This window comes from Bos indicus x Bos taurus, chromosome 26, assembly GCF_003369695.1.
Source record: "Bos indicus x Bos taurus breed Angus x Brahman F1 hybrid chromosome 26, Bos_hybrid_MaternalHap_v2.0, whole genome shotgun sequence".
Taxonomy (NCBI): Eukaryota; Metazoa; Chordata; class Mammalia; order Artiodactyla; family Bovidae; genus Bos; species Bos indicus x Bos taurus.
In genome coordinates, this window is record NC_040101.1 from 40,253,735 (window position 1) to 40,275,445 (window position 21,711).

General features: G+C 43.1%; 3 protein-coding genes across 4 annotated transcripts in view; 1 reads left to right on the plus strand and 2 right to left on the minus strand.

Annotated features, from left to right (window-relative positions):
• The window catches only part of IFIT1 (interferon induced protein with tetratricopeptide repeats 1), a 34,074-nt gene extending 13,564 nt beyond the window's left edge, over nucleotides 1-20,510 (minus strand). Inside the window, exon 1 of the mRNA XM_027528935.1 lies at nucleotides 20,429-20,510. The gene's annotated coding sequence lies outside the window, so the exon portion shown is untranslated. The remainder of the gene's footprint in view (nucleotides 1-20,428) is intronic.
• Nucleotides 1-21,711, plus strand: part of LIPA (lipase A, lysosomal acid type) — a 128,903-nt gene that overhangs the window by 17,315 nt on the left and 89,877 nt on the right. The gene's annotated exons all lie outside the window — the stretch shown is intronic.
• On the minus strand, nucleotides 10,090-20,525 carry IFIT3 (interferon induced protein with tetratricopeptide repeats 3). Of its 2 annotated transcripts, XM_027528932.1 has the most exons (3): nucleotides 20,429-20,515; nucleotides 17,152-17,271; nucleotides 10,090-12,013 (listed from the first exon to the last, which is right to left on the minus strand). In XM_027528932.1, exons 2-3 carry the CDS (start codon nucleotides 17,154-17,156, stop codon nucleotides 10,561-10,563), a joined length of 1,458 nt encoding a protein of 485 aa, XP_027384733.1. In that variant the 5' UTR covers nucleotides 17,157-17,271; nucleotides 20,429-20,515; the 3' UTR covers nucleotides 10,090-10,560. The 2 variants fall into 2 exon arrangements, with proteins under 2 accessions (XP_027384733.1, XP_027384732.1); XM_027528931.1 differs by lacking the exon at nucleotides 17,152-17,271 and having other exon boundaries at nucleotides 20,429-20,525.

Here is a 21,711-nt window from a genome sequence, read left to right on the forward strand (position 1 = left end):
ATCTCTGTTTCTTTTCTCCTGAATTGACTATCTCATTTCTAAGTGATACCAGTGTACATATGTTCTACTCCACAATACACTAAGAAGTCTCAGAATAACAAAACAATTCACAATGACTGCTTATTTGCTGTTCTTTTGTTCACAAGATATATCCTTTTAAAAAGTTGAATTACAATGTGTTAAAAAAAGTCACTTGGAATACTTCTTTATGTGGTTTTAGCCTTTATCCCATATATATATATATATATATGTATATATATTCATTTTCCTTGTTTTGATTTACTTTAAATACTTTTTTTTTACCCTAACATTTTATTATGAACATCATTAAACATAGAGTTCAGAGAATTTTCCAACAAATGCTAATGTACTCACCACCTAGATTCTACAGTTAACATTTTACTATGTTTGCTTTGTCACATATTCAGCTATCAGCTTCTGGATCTACCAATCAATTTATCTTATTTTGTTGTTGTGTAAGAAGATAATCAGTATGATTAACTGATAAAACATTTCAGCATATGTATTGTTTTAACTTAGTCGGACCTTGTTTACAAGGAAAAGATGGTATTCCTGCTCTAGTAGTTTTCTTCTGTCTAAATCTAATAAATCTGCTCTGTTTAGTATCCACAAGGTTGAAATGGTGTTGCCAAGGGTGGGGGAGCGGAGGAAGAGGGATGTACTGGGATTTGGGGGTTGGTAGATGCAAAATATTACATTCAGAATGGATGAACAACTAAGTCCTACTGCATAGAATAGGGAACTGTGTTGAATATCCAATGATAAACCATAATGGAAAAGAATATAAAAAAAGAGTGTATATATATCTATATGTATAACTGAGTCACTGTGCTGTATAGAAGACATTGGCACAACGTTGTAGATCAACTACAATTAAAAAAAAAAAAAGAAATGTGCCTCTGCATATTCTGTTTTTTTAAATGAAGTATAGTTGATTTACAAATTGTGTTAATTTCAGGTATATAGCAAATTGATTCAATTATATATATATTTTTTCCATGTAAATAGCTATATTCTTTTTAAAATTCTTTTCCATTATAGTTTATTACAAGATACTGAATTATAGTTCCCTGAGCTGCACAGTAAATTCTTGTTATTTATCGATTTTATGTGGTAGTGTGTGTCTGTTAATCCCATATTCCCAATTTATCCCACCCTCCTGCCCCTTTGGTAACCATAAGCTTGTTTTATATGTCTGTTAGTGTTTCGGTTTTGTAAATAAGTTCATTTGTACTATTTTGTAGATCCCACATATAAGTGACCTCATATAATCAGTCACGCCTGTGTAAGGTAGATGTTCGGCAATATGGGAAGATGGCACACCAGGAGAGAGTGTGCACTCTCCGTGCCACTCTCACCCGCACATTGTCCTGTGCATCTTTTCCATTTGGGTTTTCCTGAGCTGCATCCTTTATAACAAACTGGCAGTCATAAGTAAAACACTTTCCTGGGTTCTTTGAGTGGTTCTAGTGAATTATCAAAACTGAGGAAGGGTTTATGGGAACTCCTGAATGTGTAGCTAAGTCAGACAGAAGTAAAAATAACTTGGGGACCGACTACTTGTAAGTGGTAACTAAAGAGAGGACAATCTAATTGGATTACACCCTAGACTTGTGGGGACTCATGCTAACTCCAGGTAGTTAGCATTAGAACAGAGTAGAATTGTTGGACAGCCAGTTGGTATTCAGAGAATCTGAGAGATGTAGAGTTGGTGTCAGATTTGATTGATCTGATGGGGGAAAAGACCTATAACAACCTATATTGTAAGCAAAAAAGGAAACAAATATGGCAGGGAGATGCCAATTTGAAGGAAATTAAACCGAAACTTTAAACTCTCTGAGAGGGAAGTTGTGAGTTGCAGCTTTTTCATACTACCTCTCTGTGGGATAAAAGTGGCCTATCAGAACAGCACTGGAACTTAGAATATGCAGCACTGTGGAATGAGGACTGGGCCTAGAGCTAGGTGGCCTGTGCAAATAGGCTATTTGGTGACCCACTTACTCTTATCCTCTGGGCCTCAGTTTCCTATCACTGTAACAAAAGAGGTTATTAGGGGAAATTTCATGATCCTTTAGAGCTTACAATTCCTGAAAATATAACCTGGAACCATATTTGTAGCCCTGACTCTGAAAGGCCTTGCTTTGGAAACTTCATTGTCTTTGGCCTTTTTTGCCCCCATCAAGAGAATGGACAATACCTCTGTCCTCTTCTTTAGGAAGAGACGGTGCATATACAGCAGTGCCTGTGTTCTTCTACAAATATGAACCTGTCTTCATGTGCTTTTTTTCTTATTACCTAGTGTTTCTTACTCAAGAAGAGCTAAAATTCCCTCGTTCATTAGAAAAGTTTCAGTTGCCTAATGACCCACTGATCCTCATCTCTGCTTGAGAAAACTGGCTAAGCCTCAGCCCCTTAACCTGTTGGCTTAACCTGTTGGATAACATACAAGAGTTCCTGCCAGACTCATGAGCCTCTTCTCTTATTAAAGATCACACATATGATTCTAAACTCTTTGTCTTCAGTGTCAACTTAAAAGATAATCACAACCTAAAAGTTGACAGTTATGTTTTATTCGGTAGGAATTTTTAGGATGTCAAGACTGGGAGACAGCATCTCAAGTAACCCTGAGAGTACTGGTCAGGGAGGCAGGGGTGGGGAGTCCGGTTATATAGACATTTGCAACAAAGGGGCAAGTAGTCTGAACATCCAAAGATTATTGTTAATTAAGGAAAACCAGCTAGATCAGGCTCCCTGGTGACTCAGTTGGTAAAGAGTCTCCCTGCAGTGTGCAAGACCCAGGTTTAATCCCTGGGTGGGGAAGATCCCCAGGAGAAGGAAATGGCAACCCACTCCAGTATTTTTGCCTGGAGAATTCCATGGTCAGAGGAGCCTGGTGGGTTACAGTCCATGGGGTCACAAAGAGTCAGACACAACTGAGTGACTAACACTTTCACTTTCAGATAGCTCAAGTTAAGGAATTTAGTGCTTTTGTACATATGGGAAAATGCAGGAGGCTGGGCTCACTGAAATTACTCCTTTCATATGCATCTCAGCTATCTGGGGCCAGTTTCCTGTGTTTTCTTTTTACAGCCTGAGTTCCTCAGTGCTCACCACAGGGAGTGGCTGCAGCCTGATGGCTGCCATATTGGGCAGGTATTGTTCTCCTTCCTGATTGTGCCTAGGGCTCAGAAGTTTACATTTTGAGGGCAGGTGTCACGGATGACTGTGACATAACTTGTTTACCGATATGGCAGGAAATACTCCATTTCTCATAAAAAACTTAAACATAATTAAAGCACCCATTCTATGCTTTGAATAAAAAATGCCATTTTTATTAAATCAATTAATATTTTCATTTTTAATCATATATGTTTTCTCTGCATTTAAACTGTGTATATAATCTGTAGTTACTGAATATGTTGACTTTTGGAGAATGATTACAGAAAAATTTCCCAGATCCCCAAATACCATTCTGTCACAAAATTTATAATGCATGTCAGTGGCCCTCAATCTTTTGGCACCAGAGACCAGTGGAAGAAAAGTTTTCCATGGATAGAGGGGGCAGGATGGTTCAGCCGGTAATGCAAGTGATGGTGAGCTGCTCCCCTTCTGCTGTGGGGCCCAATTCCTAATGTATGTGATGAAAAGGAGAGAGACTTGTTCATGCTGGGGCTTGAGCTGGAAACTAGGCTTGTGTTAGTGATGGCATCTTAGTTGTTGTCTGTCCAACTACTCCACATTCATGTAGATTTCTAATAAGCTCTGAGTAGGTCTTGATCATCTGGCTGCCCATTCCCTGGGGAATTTGAAATTAAGATCTGAGTACTTCAACTCCACTATCTCCTTGGAGATACACGTCTGTGCAGAAAAGAGTTAACAGGCTTGAGACTGTTTTTAGAAAAGCCTACCTGATTGTTGGTTTCTGGGAACACTATTTTCTGATACAAACAGCTTTCACTGTGCCTAAACTGTACAAACACTATGGTTTATGGCAACTTCGTGCTATCCTCCTGAGAGTCTGGAATTTGGGTACATACTGGATAGATGGGGCCTATGTGGCCAACCTCCTTGAGAAGCCTTGGGTGCTAGGTCTCTGGTGAGCTTTTCTGGTAGACAAGAACTTTACATGTGTTGTCATAATTTGATGCAGCAGGAATTAAGCACATCTTGTGTGACTCCAACTGGGACAAGATTCTTGGAAAATCGTACTTGGTTTTCTTCATGTGCCTTTCTCTTGCTGATTTTGCTTTGTATCCTTTTGTTGTTGAAGAGGGTCAGAGTGTCCTACCCCAAAATATGTCAGTCAAGCATAAAGATTATTTGGAGCTGAAATCAGTTAAAAGGCAGCAAACACAAGAAAAGCTCTTTGCCTTCCTATTTCCTGTACCGAGAAAAAGGTTGCAACCTTATTACCAGAGATTAGTTGGCATTCAGAGAGTCTATGCAGACAAACCCTGCTAGAGTAACCCTTATCTTCTTCCACTGCGTGTGTGCTCAGTCGTCCATTTGTGGCCGATTCTTGGTGACCCTACAGACTGTAGCCCGCCAGGCTTCTTTGTCTGTGGGATTTCACAGGCAAGAATACTAGAGCAGGCTGCTGTTTTCTGCTTTAGGGCTTCTTCCCAATCTAGGGATTGAACCCCCATCTCTGGTGTCTCCTACATTGGCATGTGGATTCTCTGCCACTGTACCACCTGGGAAGCCCTGTCTTCCGTTAGTTTTCCCCTATATTTACCTGCCCACAGTTGACTGCCCCTAAAAACATAAAACCCTTTTCCTTTGTCTCATTGTTTTTCTGCAAATTTATTTTATTTTATTTTTTTCCTGCAAATTTATTGATCTTCTATTACAGTGTTATTGAAGGATACCAAAATGTGCCACCCTAAAATATGCTTCTTCGGCATATGGATTACTTTTGAGCTAAAGACAATTGAGAGTCAGTAGGTATAGGAAAAGCTCTTTACCTCCCTCTAATTGCCTAAAATTGTAGCTGACCTCCTATCTGTTGGTAAGAGATAACAGTTACCTGTGGAATTTGAAAATGATAAATCCAGCCCCAACAGAGTTGGCTTGTGGATTCTCTGGCTTCTTTAGGCCCAGCTGGCTAGAGTGAGGGGAAAAAGACGCTGGCAGGGCGCTTCCTTAGGCTTTAATTCCCTCCTGTAAGTGGGAGGAAAAAGTGCTGAAACATTCCTAAAGTTGAGTTTGGGTTGACCAAAAGTAGTAAAAGTCTGTATTGCTATTTAGGAGGAAGAAAAGGTTAAATCAGTTCCCAGGGGAAAAGAAAAAGGGGAAAAAAAAAAACAGATGTAGTCATTTCTTGAGCCTGGCTGCTGAGTAATGCTCTGATAAGTTCCTCCATAACACTCCCCCTCACCACTTCCCCATTTTGAGTTCCAGCCCAGATCTCCCCAGTCTGGGGTATGGTGCTTGTGTTTAGCATGGAGTCAACTCCCTTCACTTAGGGAGGAAAGACTTTTTTCTTCTCCACCTAGGGTCAAAACTAGAAAAAGCAGGTGTCTCCCCAACATCCAGGTCTGTGAGGTGTTAGTTTTTCTAGTTCATCCTCTGCGTGGACCCAGGTTTAACATAGGCTCTATGATGTAACCTCCCATGTGTGGGTCCCAGGCTTTGTCATTTCCTTGATAACGGTCTGTTAAAACTAATGGTTTCAACCACAGCAAGAGATGTATATCACCGGAGCTAGTGAGTTCTTATTCATGTGCATTCTCTTTCTTGTTATTTCTGGACTTCCTGGAATTCTCTAGTCCCTTCCCAGAGCAGCTAGGCATTTATAAAGATACGTTTTACATACTACTCAGATCTTTTTATTGTGTTATATAGGCTTTATTCTTTGTATATCTGGTCTACCTTAATACTTGTAAAGAAACCATTTAATCTTTATGAAACACTGGGAGAAATAATTATTATTTTCAGGTTTTATTTTGGGATATTTTAGAATCACAGAAGTCAAAATACTTTTTCCCAGCACTGCAGATTGGAGATGAGACTCAAACAGGTCTAGAGCCAACACCAGGGCACTTTCCAAAATCTTAATGAAATTCATTGAATGATACTTGAGTGATTGCACCACAGAGCAACTGGGAGGACCTAGGGGTCAGGCCCTGCTCTCCAATCTGACCCCTTTGTTAATGGCAAGTTCCCTACCTATTCCCTGACTGATCTCATCTCTCCTCATTGCACTGTTGGAGCTTATTATCACAGTCCCCAACCTCACACCTTTCATTTCTTCTCCTGTGTCCTTTGATGACTTTTTTAGGTCAGTACACTTTCCAGGGCAAAATATTTTCTGCTGCTCACCTGCCCTTAAGCCAATCACAGGGAAGCAAAGTATATCAGTGCTCTTTCTTATGATAAGATTGTAAAGGCATCATCCAGTGGTTGAATTCCTAACTGCTCCTGGATGTTAGAAATTAGCTCCAGCTAATAGCTGGTTTCAGTGTACTCCCCACCCCTATGAAAGGTTGTGGCGAGAGCCGTGAATGACCCCAGGTTTCGTGGCCTCCATAGTAGAGGAATTCAATCTGGGGCCAGAGACGAGCCTTGATCACTCGGAGCTTTTGTGTAGCAGAGTTTTATTAAAGTATAAAAAGAGATAGAGAAAGCTTTGACATAGACATCAGAAGGGGACAGAAAGAATGCCCCCTTGCTAGTTTTTAGCGAGGTGTTTTATACCTGTTAGCAAGCTGCTAATCAGATAAGAGAAACACCTCAAGACTGAGAGAGTTGCACCAGGCCCCTCTCCCACAACATGCATTTTGAGATAGAATGGCACAAAGGGAGTCATCTCAGGCCATAACACAATTGACATGAATCCTGAAGAAGGGCAGATTTCCAAGCAAATGCGTAGTTTCATTAACATAGTTGAAGAAAAACATTTCCATGAGTAAGATGTACTGGTTTGCTGAGCCATTATCAGTTTAAGGTTTGAGAAGATGGGATGCTGGGTCCAGGATATATACAGAATACAGGAGTCATTAGGAAAGCAACTTTGCTTGCTTTTACCCAGGAATTGTATTTCTGACATACTGTTTTCTTTTGGACAACTGTCAGGACCAGGTTAGTCAATGATTGAGAGCCAGGAACAATTTTAGGGACCCAGGTACTGATGCTGTAAAAACTCTGAAACTGAATCAAGTAAAGAGATCCTCAGGGTCAGGGAGTAGATCTGACTGTCACTTCACTGGCAGATGGCTACCTTTGAGTCCTTTTTCTTGACTTGTTAGATGCTTGATTTGGAATGACAAGAAAAGGGGTGGTGGGAGGCAGCCATGCCTGCTGTTAATATAGAAATATACTTCAGTTAAACTGTCCCTTTTCCAGAAAATGTCATGAATATCCTCTTTTGCAGAGAGGAAGATGTTTGGAATTGGTGCAGTTGCATTCAGTAGGCCAGGGAAGAGAGGAGGAAAACATCAAGACATCCTTCATCAGTCATGCTGGAGCTTGACACCAGAGACCATTCTCTTACCCCAGTGATCTCTCTTGTCTTTATAGAAACACATTCTAAAGTCAAATTCATGGAGACCTGGGAGTCTTGAAGTGTGCATATTAATCATTTGCATATGGTAATGGTATTACTGTGGTGATATTGAAGATATCAGTTCTCTAACGTTTAGAGAAAAATACATCTTTTAAAAAATTAATATTAGTGTAAACTCTCAAGCCTTTTATTTTTTTTATTTTTTCTCAAGCCTTTTATATCACATTTCAGAAAAGAAGGCAATTTGCAAGGCCATCGCCCGCTGTTCCTCCTTTATTTAACCATTTTTTGCCAGTCTGTTCCCGTGTGGCCTTAGTTAGGTTACTAAACCTTTTTGAGCCTCATAACTTCCCTACCGGTTTTAGGTGCCGGCAATGAGCTTAGAGGGCTTCCCTGGGGGCTCAGTGGTAAAGAACCCTCCTGCCAGTGTAGGAGATGCAGGTTCAATTCCTGGGTCGGGAAGATCCCCTGGAGAAGGTAATGGCAACCCACTCCAGTATTCTTACCCGGGAAATCCCATGGACAGAGGAGCCTGGCCGGCTACAGTCCACAGGGTTGCAAAGAGTCGGACATAACTGAACCACCTGAGCATGCACACACGTTCCTTCATTCATCAAAAATTCTTAAGGGCCTAATTCATTCTAGGCATTATTTTGGGGGATGCGCACACAGTTGTGAGCAAAGGAGATGGAGTCCCTGCCTCCTTGGTCTGACACACTTAAGGGGAGAGGTCCGTGATTGCCTTTGTGGAGATTTACCCCACTCCTCCAACTGTCTTTTTGTGAACAATCTTAGAAGCTCCCGGGACATGCTACGTGATAGCAAGTCAAACCTGCCATACAGATATTTGTGACAGTCAGGGTGGAGGTAAAATGGAATTGATCTGGAAGTCCCCACTGGGTACTCCTTTGGTAACACTGAGTATGGCCCCAGGTAGTAAGAAGGAGCAGATGACAGTGAATACCGGCAGTTCATGTGACTCTTCTGCGTCTCCAGAGGCAAAGATCTGTGAGATCAGAGTCACGCACCAGGAAATGCGGGTTGGGGATGTGTTCTTGGACAAAGGTAGATTGTTGCTGTGCAGGCATCTTTTCAATAACATTATCCAGGCGAAAAATAAATCACAGCCCAGTTTGTAGGTCAGGACCAGTCAGTTGCGTTTTCTGGGAAGCTTCAGCACCATCTGGAGGGTGAATGAGACTCCTTCAGAGTGCAGAGGGACTGCATTGGGCAGTGTTCATGATCCTTCTGTGAGTCAGCTACCTATATAGTCTGAGGATGGGACTAGGTACCCCTGTTAGAGTAGCCGTGCAGAAAGCCTCCAATTTCCCCTGAGTATCCAAACTCTTTGTGTCCTTGAGTATATGTGTTGGCATAAAGATAGGTAATTATTCACCTACCCCAGAGCTCTAGCTGTCTTTCAGGGCAAGAAATAGCCAGTCCCTGCCTTCATCCCAAATCACTCTTCTGCCTCAATCAGGCTTTCAGTGTTAGTCTCCATGGTCATATCCCTCATAGGGGCCCAGTGTCCCCTCTGGAACTGGTCACACGAGACAGTGCTGCTCAAGGTCAAGGCTGGCCTGGAGTCAGGAGTTCACTGTTGGACACCTAATGGCTCCCCAGCCTTGCTGGAGCCAGCAGATAACTCAGGGGTGGGGGGCACCCTCGTTGAAGTCTGCTGCTCCTACAGCCAGTGTAGCTGACTAAATAGCTTTTCAGGATTGCTCTGCTGCATGACAAAGATTCAACTTTCTGGCTTTCTACTCACAGTCCAAGTGGGAATGCCAGTTCTTCTGTCTTCTCTGGGATCTGGTATATTAATTTAACGATTTTCCTCTGCACACAGTCATCAGAGGATATCACTGGAAAAGTTTATGTGCGCTAGCCTTTTAGTGGGTTGAGCGGAGGTTGATAGGGCTCTTGGTCCATCACTTGGTTGCACAAACAACCCTTGTAGATTTCCCAGCTGATAGGAGAATACTTGAATGTTTTTATTCACCCTGGAGGTTAAATATCTTTGGCCAACCTAGTCTTGGTACCCTTTACACTCTGGTGCACCTTGGTCAACAGCAGCAGATGTTAACTGGCCCCTGGGCTGGAATGAGAGTCACAGTTCCCAGAGCCACAGATGGACTGGCTACAGGGTGAGGGTATTAGTGCCAAGGAGAAGATAAAATGGGTGTGTTGAGAATAGTCTAGTATGCCTGTAGCGATTACTTACCATCCATTGCAAGAGAAAGTTTGAGAATTGATGTCACTCTTAGTCACACACACACACACACACCCACACACCCACCCCATATGATTAAATCTATCACAAAAATTTATTATAGTGTTACTATCAAGAATATGGGTTTCTTAGGTGACTCAGTGGTAAAGAATCCACCTGCAATGCAGGAGACATGGGTTCTATCCCTGGGTTGGAAAGATTCCCCTGGAGAAGGAAATGGCAACCCACTCCAGTACTCTTGCCTGGGAAATCCCATGAACTGAGGAACCTGATGGGGCTGCAGTCCATGGGCTCACAAAAGAGTTGGACATAGCAACTAAATAACAACAACAAATCAAGAATATATATTTATTGTACTATCACTAACAAAAATAATATATAGCTGAAGCCAAAAGCAAGACATAAGGAACATTCCAGGGTTGGTCAAAAGCTAGTCTTCCAGGGGGCCCAGAAGCCTGGATAATAATGGGGTGAAGGACATGAGATTCTGCTGATAGTCGCCAGTTATGACCCTGGCAAGAGGGGCAGACACAGGGCTGTCTGGAGAAAGGAATGCCTCATGCAGGCCTGAAGCACTGTTTCTGCTGACAGTTTAAGACCTGCAGACCAAAGAACTGTGTGTAGCTGGTATGGACAGGGAAAACAGTCGTGAGCAAGCCACTCTCTAGAAATATGCCTTAAAGCGATAAGCAGGACCATCTTGCTCAGTAAGCTCAGACTGGGGATCTGCTTTCCCAGCCTTCTCCCCTACAATGCCAGGCTTGCTCCCTGACTTTCTGTTCCTTTTCTTCCTCTCTGTCTCAGCTCAGGGGTCGGGAAGCTCTCTGAGTATAGAGCTGTCTGCATCCTGCTCCATTTCCTCACTGCCTTCTTCACGCTCAGTTGCTGGCAGGAAAATGCTGCCTATGCCCGAAGGGCTGTTCTTTAGGAGGTGATCCAGAGCCTTCTCATAGCATTCAGCCGCCTGAAGCAGGTCTCCATTCATCTTGTGAATTAAGCCTTGGAGAGACCAAGAATATGGTACATTCTGTGGTAGCTGGTTATTAGCTATATTCTGTAGCTGGAATTTCATCTTTTCTTTCTCAGTTGATTCTGTGCTTATGGATAAACTGTCTAAAGAACATTGGACTGCAGTGTGTTCGGATATCTCACGATCCTCCTGAGGATTGCAATCATGCTGATGGAGCTCTTGTCCCTTGGTGCTGGGGAGCTCCTTACTGAAAGCTGTCTGATAATATTCTTCATTTTCCAGGAACTCATCAGAACATGCATGCAGAGGATTTAGTCCCTTCTCAATCGCTTTACTCACATAGTTTCTAGCATGTTCCCTCAGTTCTTCAATCTTTTCTCCTTTCCCGCTAGCTTCAGATTCTCCTGTATGTTGAATTTGCTTGACTTTTGCCCTATAGCAGCATGCTATCTGGTGATAGAGGTAGGGATTGTTTGGTATGGATTCCAGTGCCCTTAGCAACAGTCCAATTGCTTTGTCTAGATCACCTTTTCCTCGGTAAAATTTGGCTGCACTGTGAAGGACATCTGTTTGACAAGGAGCTTTTTCCAGAGCCTCTACAACCAGCTGTTCCCCTTCAGCTTGTTCATTTGTCTTCTGCAGCGTCAGGGCCAGGAGAACTTTGATGTACTGATTGTCAGGACTCAGCTCAACGGCCTGCTTCAGAATTTCCAGAGAGGACTGCTGCTCCGGCCTGTCATCCAGGTAGTACATCGCGATGGCCAGTCCCGAGGAGAATTCTGGGTTGTTGGGTTTCTCTTCCAGAGCCTTCTGAAAATACACCTTTGCCCTTTCAATTTTTTTCCCACCGCACTTTACCAGTGTCCACCCTTCCTCACAGTCCAGCTCAGGACATTCAATACTGTAAGGATTTGCGAACTTCTGGCAGACTCGTTTCACCTTGTCAGCATAAAGCTGAGCATCTGCGAACCTTCCCAGGTGATAGTAGACCCAGGCGTAGTTCCCCCAGGTCACCAGGCTCCTGACCTCCGCCTGGTCAGTGTGCTCTCGCTGGATCCACTCTTCGGCTTGCCGCAAGCATTCCAGGGCTGCTTCGTTTTGACCCTTCAAGTGTTTTATGTAGGCCAACAAGTTGTACTTTGTAGCTTTGAACTCAGAGTTTAAAAATTCAGTCTGGTTACACACTCTGTCTTCGAGGTCATGAGAGACACTTCCTTTCTTAAATAAGTTCCACGTGAAGTGGCATCTCAGCTGGGGAAGGATTTGCTCCAGGGAATTCTTGTCCTCACTGTGGAGAAAGGAAACAGTCAGTGTGGTGTGCGCCTGCCCAGCGTGGCGCCCTGCAATGCAAGTACAGGTGATTTTGTGTCAACCCGACTGCGCCCCGGGGTGTCCAGCCTATCCAGTTAAACGTCAGTTCTGGTCGTGTCTGCCAGGATGTTCCCAGAAGAGAAGAGCATTTGAGTCAGTTGGCTGAGTAAAGCAGATTGCCCTCCCCAGTGTGGCTGGACATCGTCCAGTCTGTTGGAGGCCTGAGTAGAACAAAAAGGCACAGGAAGGGTCACTTTGGTCTCTCTGCCTGTCTGCACTAGCTGGGACTTTGGTCTTCTCCTCCCTTCTGACTGTGACTTACACTGTCAGCCCTCCAGTGTTCAGGTCTTTGGACTCAAGCCTGGATTTATGCCACTGGCTTCCCTGCGTCTGCAGCTCACAGACAGGGGATCATGGATTGTCTCAGCCTTCATAACCACTTGAGCCAGTTCCTTACAGTAAATCTCTCTCTCTGTTGCCCTCATGCTTTAAGCTGATAAAATAAATAGGTTTAAAAATTACTGGGCTTCCCTGGTGGCTCAGTGCATTGGCTCTTAATGCAGGAGACACGGGTTCTATCCTTCATCCGGGAAGATCCCACAAGCCGTGGAGCACCTAAACCCCTGTAGCACAACTGCTGAGCCTGTGCTGTAGACCCCAGGAGCCAAAGCTGCTAAAGCCCACATGCCCTAGAGCCCATGCTCCTCAACAAGAGCAGCCAACGCTCTGAGAAGCCCGAGCACCACAAACTAGAAAGTAGCCCCCACTCACGGCATCTAGAGAAAAGCCTCCACAGCAGCGAGGATTCAGCACAGCCGTAAATAAATAAAAATTTTTAAAAATTATTGTAGCAGTCATACAAAAACAGGTTAAAATTCTCAATGAGGGTAAACCAAAATGTGTCCAATTATATAAAACTTCTTTCCTTACAAGGAACAGGGATAAAGCTGAAGATCCATTTTGGTTTCACTGCTGAAAAACATACAGAATAACATAGAAAAACCAATTTTGAGCTCAAAATTCACTAAAGCCTTCTTTTTCTAGCTTTTACATCCTTAATGTAGGATGGATTCCTGGGATGGAGAATTCTTGGTTGCCCACCTACCAGCTTTGCCTTGCATTGCGGTCATCAGCTTTCCTCAGAGCTTAAGTGGGAAGGTACTAGGAATGGGCTTATATATTTGATCTCAGCTGGTTTTCCTGTGTTATTCTGTATGTTTTTCAGCAGTGAAACCAGAATGGACCTTCAGCTTTATCCCTGGCTGAATGGATTCCCACCACTGCAGTGCTCAAAATAGTTTACTTCTTGGCTAGCAAACACATGGGAGAGCCTGGAACAACAGCATTTAGCAAATGCCTTTTGCCTACGTCCAGCCTTCATGAATTTGGGCTGACAGCAACCTGCAGTGTGTGTGTGTAGCTCTCACTAATATATACCTCTAAGTTTTCCAAGACAGAGGAGACAGTACTTTCTCTTGCTTCCTAGATTTACCTTTCTACATCTATGGTCTATGCAGGAAACCCACAAAGCCCATCCCTTCTATCGTGTGAGCAGCTATGTAGGAAGTAGGGTTAAGGTGGATAAGAGGAGAGCGCCACAGTTGGAGGAACTGAGGTCTCTCTTGCCTGTTTTAGTTATGAAGTCAGGTTTATTTAGCCATCCAGTGACCCTTCACAAGGCTGCCTCTTGGTGTCACTTTGCTAGTGTTTAGGGATGCTGAGAAAAATAAAGGTAATCTCTGACCCTCAGAGCTCACAATCTGGTTAGGAACCACGTAAAGAAAGAAACGAAAGCCCAGGGATGTTTGCCACTGTGTTACATGGTTTTGTTCTTTTCCACACTTCCCTACGGTGACACAAAGACCCATGAAGGCCTGGTTTCAGTTTGATTGAAGCAGTCACTCTAAATAGGCCAGATCCCCAGAGAGGATAAATTTATTTTGAAAAATGACAAACAAAATGGACATATTTGTGTTTTGTAGTTGGAGGATACCAAGGGAAATCAGTTGCCTTAATTAGTTAAATAAATTACCTAAATTCTCAAAATGTGTTCTCATGTCTATATTTTCCTGGGGCTTGGGGTATAGTTTATGGATTTTGTACTCTTCCTTTTTTCTCAGTAGATTCTTGGCACCATGAAATTGGAAAGAACCTCCAGAATCATTAAACCCACCACTGTGCACAATTTTGGATTTCACGGACTGGCACAGTTTCAGAAAATTGTTGAAGCAAACAGGGCTGCCAACTTTTTGGCAACACTGACGTGGGGAGAAAATTCATCAAAAGGAACCAACCATCTACGTTTGCTAAAATTTTATCTAAATAAGAGAAAAAGAGAGAAAGGAAGCAGTTTTATTATCACCGAAGAAGTGAGACTGTAACCTCCGAATAAAGGAAAGCTCTTTAAATTGTCAAACACATTTTTCTGTAAGAGGAGCCACTGACTGTATTTGGCAGTTTACCGTGGCCCAGCACTGGCCCTTACAGTGAAAGTTGCTCAGTTGTGTCTGACTTTTTGTGACCCCGTGGACTGACACAGTCATGGCATTCTCCAGGCCAGAATACTGCAGTGGGTAGCCTTTCCCTTCTCCAGGGGATCTTCCCAACCCAGGAACTGAACTGGGGTCTCCTGCATTTCAGGCAGATTCTTTACCAGCTGAGCTACCAGAGAAGCCCAATGTGGGAGACCTGGGTTCAAATATGAAAGGCATTTCATGTTTCAACACATGTTAACTTTGCTAACTGCCCAATTAGGAAGTTTAGAGAAAAAAAAAGCATGAGTTTCAGGTCAGTAAAATGTGTCTGCAGATTTGTAGGTGTTATTTAGGTGCCTGAGAACAACAGGTAAATACTCCAAGGATTAATAGAGAATATACATCCAACTTCTCAGTGAGTCTGCAGAAAGACAGGTGACCTTGGATGTTTTCATTTCAGCAGAACCAGAAATCACCTTACCAGTCTGATAACACTTTTTCCCCCCAAGGGTAGTAGTGGGGGTGCATTGTCGGGGCAGACAGCAGGCTTTGATGTATCAATGAACCAGAGGGATCTTTGCACATCAAATTTAAAAGCACTTGTTGATATTCTTCTTCCAAGATGAAACATATTCCAATCTTCTCATAAACTTCAGAAGATCTCAATTGCTCAAGAAAGTAGGGCAAGCAGAAAACCTCACCCAACATTCCTAAACCTGTGAGAGAGCCTGGAGTATGGAACTCCTGGGGACATTGCATCCATACCACCAGTTCACCAATGCTAAAGCTGGCCATGTTAAGAAATGTGTGGTAACGCTGAACAGTTTATTCAGGAGGATAGCCAGCTATGTATGTGGCTTCATGATCACAAAACCTATTGAATGTTAGAAATCAGGTCTGTTGATTTCCCTAAGCCTTCCACCCTAGGTTGCCAGTTTGCTTAGATATTTGATACCTGATCTCCCCTGGAAGTATGATTTAGAGCAGAGTATACTGGGTTGGGAGTCCTGAGATCTGGATAAGAAGAAACATGAAACCCAGAGCCAGTATCCAGGGGTTAGCGTTAAAATACTGTTGCCTCAGTGGGTGAATCATTTGTGAATCTAGTGATTAAAAGGAAAAAATTTTAAAAATAACTATAACTACAGTAATTGGTTAATGTACACACTAGGTAAAAATATACAAATTGTGCCAACAAAAATATAAACTATGGGAGGAGGAGAGAGTTAAAAAGGTAGAGTTTTAGTATGTGTTTGAACTTGTTATCAGCTTAAAATAGACTATTAGATGTTTTGTAAAAAGCCTCACGGTAACCACAAAGCGAAAATTTATGATAAATGTACAAAAGAAATAGGGGGAAATAAGGAGAGGTTTGTGAAAGAACACAAACTTTCAGTTATAAGATGAATATGGTTGGAGGAGCTAATGTGAAACATGGCGAGCCCACTTGATAACACTGTTGTATAATTGAAATCTGCTAAGAGAGTAGAATTTAAATGGTCTCACCCTCCAAAAAATATATGAGGTGATGGATATGTTAATTAACTAAATGGAGGAATCCCTTCACAATGTACGCATATATCAAATCACTACAGTGTGCACTTTCAGTATCTTACAGTTTTATATATCAATTATAAACATTTTTAAAAAGAATTATCTTAGACATTCTGGTCACTTCTATATAGTTTAGGTACGTGAAATACTCAGTTCCCCCCAAAACCTTTTGTATTTTTATTACCTATTAACTGTATGTTAGTTGATATGTTTACATGTGTCATATGTAATTGATGTTTATGAAGATGTTAACATATTTGAGTAGATCAAAATAAAATATTTGAAGATAATTCTGATTTAATAAAAAAAAATACTGCTGTCTTTTCAAAAACTAATACTCCATTTGCCAAAGTATCCTCAGTTACTAATTTAGCTCATGTATTTCTGCAAGTTGCTTTAAATACTTTCTCTCTCTCTATATATATATATGTATATACACACACACAGATATATATATATATATGTATATAGTTGTTGTTGTTTTTTAGTCGCTAAGTCATGTCTCTGAGACACTTACTCCCTGTCTAGCAGGTCAGTAAGAAGACCGTTCAGAGAGACATATTCTCCAGTCCTGAAAGGGCAGATTTCAAGGCAAAAACAGTCTCATCATGAAGTTTTACAGCAGTGAACTAATCCTTAGCACATTTGCTGAGAAGGAAATACTTTAAAAATGACCGGGATAGCCACAACAAAACACACAAACCTCTGATTTAGTCCTTTCAAATATAAGAAACAAAAGAAGAACAGGATCCCCCTAGCAACTTTCTTCCAGGCCCCAGCTCCCACGGACCAGATTTTGCTGCTAAAGGGATCTGAGCACGCCTTCCTAGACTGTCTTAACAGCCTCCATTCCTTCCAGCCACCGCTGCTAGCTCTGCTGGGAGGAAGTTCTTAGTGCCTGACTCTGCACAAGACGAGCCACAGAAATAAAAGTGCGTGAGTCAATAACAGATTTACGATCGAATGAGTGCAATGCATCTGTAATCTATTAGCAAACACTGGATCAGCATACTTAAGGACATCACACTCACGAACAAGATTTGGACGAGATTCTCAACTTCCTATCAGAGAAGCAGAGAATATTTACCTCATGATGGCTGTTTGCCTGCCATTCTGAAAAGCTGGGGTTCAGGCAGGTTTTATTTTCTGCTTGTGGATCACAAGCAAATGCAGAGCAGGTTCCCACTCAGGATGCTAGCTGCTAGGTCTGTGCTTTTATAAAACAGAAAAGGAAAAAACTGAGGCAGTGCTAGTGAGATTCCTGCTGAGGAGAAACTGAAACTGAACGTGCAGAGCTGAACTCAGTTCCCCACTGGGAGTACCCTTCTACACAGCTCCTGTAACTGCTTGTGAGTTTGAAAGAAGGCATTGTGGGTGCTGTGCATATTACAGGCTCTCTTCCCAGAGACTCAGATGCAGCCTGGAGGTGGACCTGGGCTCAGCAAGTCTGCATTTTAACAGGCATCCTGGAAATTCTGTTGTAGGAGCCCCTGTATCACATTTTGAGGAGCATAGTCCTGGAGCTCCTTTATTTTGTTTTGGTTTGGTGTTTTTGGCTGTGTAGCCAGTGGGATCTTAGTTCCTTGACCAGGAGATCACACCCATGCTCCCTGCAGTGGAAGTGTGGAGTCTTACCCACTGGACCACCAGGCAAGTCCCTGGAGGTATTTTGAAAAGTTTTCCATTTACTTATGAGAGATCATGTAATGTATCAGTGAGGCAGACAATCTGGAAGAGAGGAAAATAACCCCAGAAATCCTGGATTTCAGTCTTCTCTTTGACCAGCCTCTGGGAAAGTTCTTGAATCACATCACTTAGCCTCATTTCCTCAGCTCCCATCCCTGCCCAGCTACCAGATGCTGGCTCTGCTGGGAGGACGTCCTCAGCACCTGACTCTGTAGATCAGAAAGAGCCACAGAAATGAAAATGCATGAACTGGTAAGGTAGATTTATGATCAAATTATGAAATACATATTTAATCTATTAGCAAACACCGAATCAGCAAAATTATAAGTTATTCCAGGCCATTTTAGAAGATATCTTCTAAATTACCTTTTTTTTCCTTAACAACCAAATGATAGGAGACCGTGCCCTAGGGGTACGCTTTTACCCTTATCTAAGGCATGGTTCTGAGCACTCTAAGGAATAGTCCTCCCTCTCCAGCTAGGGACTCCAAGGGCCTAGACCGTCCAGTCCCTGCCCCTCCTCTCTAACACAAGCATAAGGAAGACATTTGCGCTACTGACCAGAGCCAGAAGATGCTTGGCACTGGAGTGTGGCTCCTGGATAATGACCATGCTCTGACACCTACTTTTTATGTGACCTCTTGGCCAAGTAATTTGCCCTCTGAGACCCATTTTTCTCATCTACAAAATGAGCCTAGTAAAAAGAATAGGGTTGCCTTCCTGGGGCTATTGGTAGGATGATACAAGGCATGTAGACCTCTTAGCAACTACTGATCACATGAAAACTGTTACTGCCATGGTCACTGGCGTATCAGTGTTATCATTTTAAGTGAATTCTGAGTGTGCAAGGGGGCCAACAGAGTTCCACAGTGGATTGGGCAGAGGAAGGCACTCATCACTCAGCCCGCAGGTGTGAGGTGTTTCCCCAGGGGGCTTCCCTGTTTGGTAATTTTTAGCACAGCCTCTGGGAACAGGGCTTCCCTGGTGGCTCAGTGGTAAAGAACCCACCTGCCAAGCAAGAGACTCCGGTTCCATCCTTGGGTCGGGAAGATCCCCTGGAGAAGAAAATGGCAACCCACTCCAGTATTCTTGCCTGGGAAAATTCCACGGACAGAGGAGTCTGATAGGCTATAGTCTACAGTCCATGGGTCGCAAAAGAGTTGGACATGTCTGAGCGATTAAACAACTGGGAACAGGCACCTTGATGTGGGCTTCAGTCCACCATAGTCCAGAGAGCCTCTCTCAGACTTCCTTGGGCCAGTGGCTTTGGACATACCCAAGCAAAGGTCACTACCAAACTTCTCAGGCAGACGGGATACCAAGACACTGGGCAGGGCTAGGTTTTTCTGGTCAACTCACTTATGCAGACACAGTTAACATATTCTTAACCGGGAGCGCATTATATAGGAAAGCTGATCTGAGGCATTTGACGGTAAATTCCTCTAACCACCCATCCCCAGATACAAGCCTGCAGAGCATCTGGGAGCCCTTGGGGCTCCTTGTACTCACTCGCTAAAAGATCACTAGAATGCCCCTCCCCAGTCAATCAGCTTCTCAATTCCTTCCCATTGTTGTTTGATGGGAAAGTTTTCCTTTTTTTTGGCTGTATCTTTCCTGAGGCTCTATCTGATGGTAGAACTCAAGCAGATCTATGGACATCTTTTAAAATCAAGTTTACCACGATTATACTTTACTAAAAAGTACCCACTTATAGTTTGATGAATTCTGACAAATGGATATACCCATGTAACCACCACCACTACCTTCTTGTAGACTATTTGTATCATCCCTGGTGTGCCCTGCTAGTCAAGCCCAATCCCACCCTCCACCATCCCCAGGCAATCATTGCTCTGCTTTCATTCATTAGAAATTAGATCAGTACTAGGAAAGAAACTGGGATACCTGGGTTTGATCCCTGAGTTGGGAAGAGGCCCTGGAGGAGGACATGGCAACCCACTTTAGTATTCTTGCCTGGAGAATCCCCATGGACAGAGGAGCCTGGCGGCCTACAGTCCATGGGGTCACAAAGAGTTGGACACAACTGAGTTAACTAAGCACACACACACAGGAAGGCAATTACATCCTTAAGTTTTGAAGAAAAATTATTTTCTGTTGCTCGCAAGCTTTCATTACAGCAATAAAAATAAACTCTAAGCTTCGGGTTTGTTTTCATATAAGAAATGGAAAAAAATGTCCGTTTGTAAGGATTGTTTTTTCCACTTCCCATCTTGAAGTGATCAAATTTTCAGGGCAGAATTCCCAACACGACTTGGCTCTGTACTACCAACTCCATCTTTAATAACATCTGCTGAAAAGAAATGCTTCCTTTTAGAATGACAAAAAGAAAGCCTCTTAGTTCTTTTAAAGGAAACAACAGAAAAGCCCCCAAAGAGTAATTTGTTTAGATCTAAATTTGAATTTGCAAACTTAGTGCCTGATTGGATTTAATCACTCCTGTCAAACCTCCCTCTCATCCAGCTCCCTGCTCCCAGCTCCTCCCCGTGAAGCTTAGAGAGTGTGAGTGCACACACCAGAAAAAGTCACAGAAATAAAATGTGCCCATACTGATACAGGAACTTTAGTCCACAAGCACAGGACAAACTCCGGAACTTGCCTGCACTCGAGAAGCTCGGCTTACAATTTGCATTCAAGATTGAGGCTGCCTGCACCTTGACTCACCTCATTATGGCGATCTGCTCTCTGCTGTTCTGAATAGCTGGGGTCCAAGCTGGTTTGCTCTTCAGAACTCTTCCGAGTCTGCCTCAAGCAAAGACTGAAGGAGCTATTAAAAGGGACATGGGGTGGGGAGAATGTGTCAGCTGATGCTTTCTCTCAGTTTCTGAGTGATTGCCTTTATGAAACAGAAGAAATGGAAAGTGAAGCTGTGTTAAAATCAAGAGGAGGAAAAGGAAACAAGGTTGAAATCTATCATGACTCAGAAGAAGCAAACCCTTTAAAATCATGACTCTGAGAACTTTGCTGGCAGTCCGGTGGTTAAGACTTCTCCTTCCACTTGGGGAAGCGGAGCAAGCGGAGCACCGTTGGGGTGGGGGTTGGGGTGGTGCAGGTTTCCATACCCGGTGGGGGACCTAAGACCTCACAAGAGGTGTGTAGCGGCAAATAAATAAAAATCGCGATTTCAGGAATCTAACCTTAACGCTAGGGTGTGTCCCAGGAAACTGCATTTTTTAATAGTATGTAGGAGTCGGATATGACTGAAGCGACTTACCAACAGCAGCAGCAGGAGAAGGAAAGGCATCCTTGGTAGCTCAGCTGGTAAACAATCCGCCAGCAATGCAGGAGACTCTGGCTTCATTCTTGGGTCAGGAAGATCCCCTGGAGAAGGGAATGGCAACCCACTCCAGTATTCTTGCCTGGAGAATTCTGTGGACAAAGGAGCCTGGCAGGCTACAGTTCATGGAGTTGCAAAGAGTGGGACAGGACTGAGTGATTAATACTTTCACTTTTTTTTCCAGGAGATTCTTATGTAAGGGTTTCTGGGAGCACATGATGTGAAAGACTGCTCAAGAAATACTGTTGTAAAAAGTAGCTTAGACAAGTCATCTTACTTGTGGGAGACAATTTGCACCTTGATGTATGTGGCTCAGGCGCCTCTATGCTTAGTCTCTCAGTCGTGTTTGGCTCTTTGTGACCCCATGAACCATAGCCCACCAGACTCCTCTGTCCATGAGAATTCTCCAGGCAAGAATACTAGAGTGGGTTGCCATTCCCTTCTCCAGGGGATTTTCCCCACCCTTGGATGAAACCCAGGTCTCCTGCATTGCATGCAAATTCTTTATCATCTGAGCCACCTGGATTTAATTCAGTGTGTTATTTACTATCTCTGGGATTATCCATGAATCAAATCACTGAGCCTGAGTCCCCCCCGCCCCCCACCCCCATGCTAACTATAAGAAGCCAAGCCCTGGAATAAACCCTGGGCACTTAGGGTCTCTGAGATC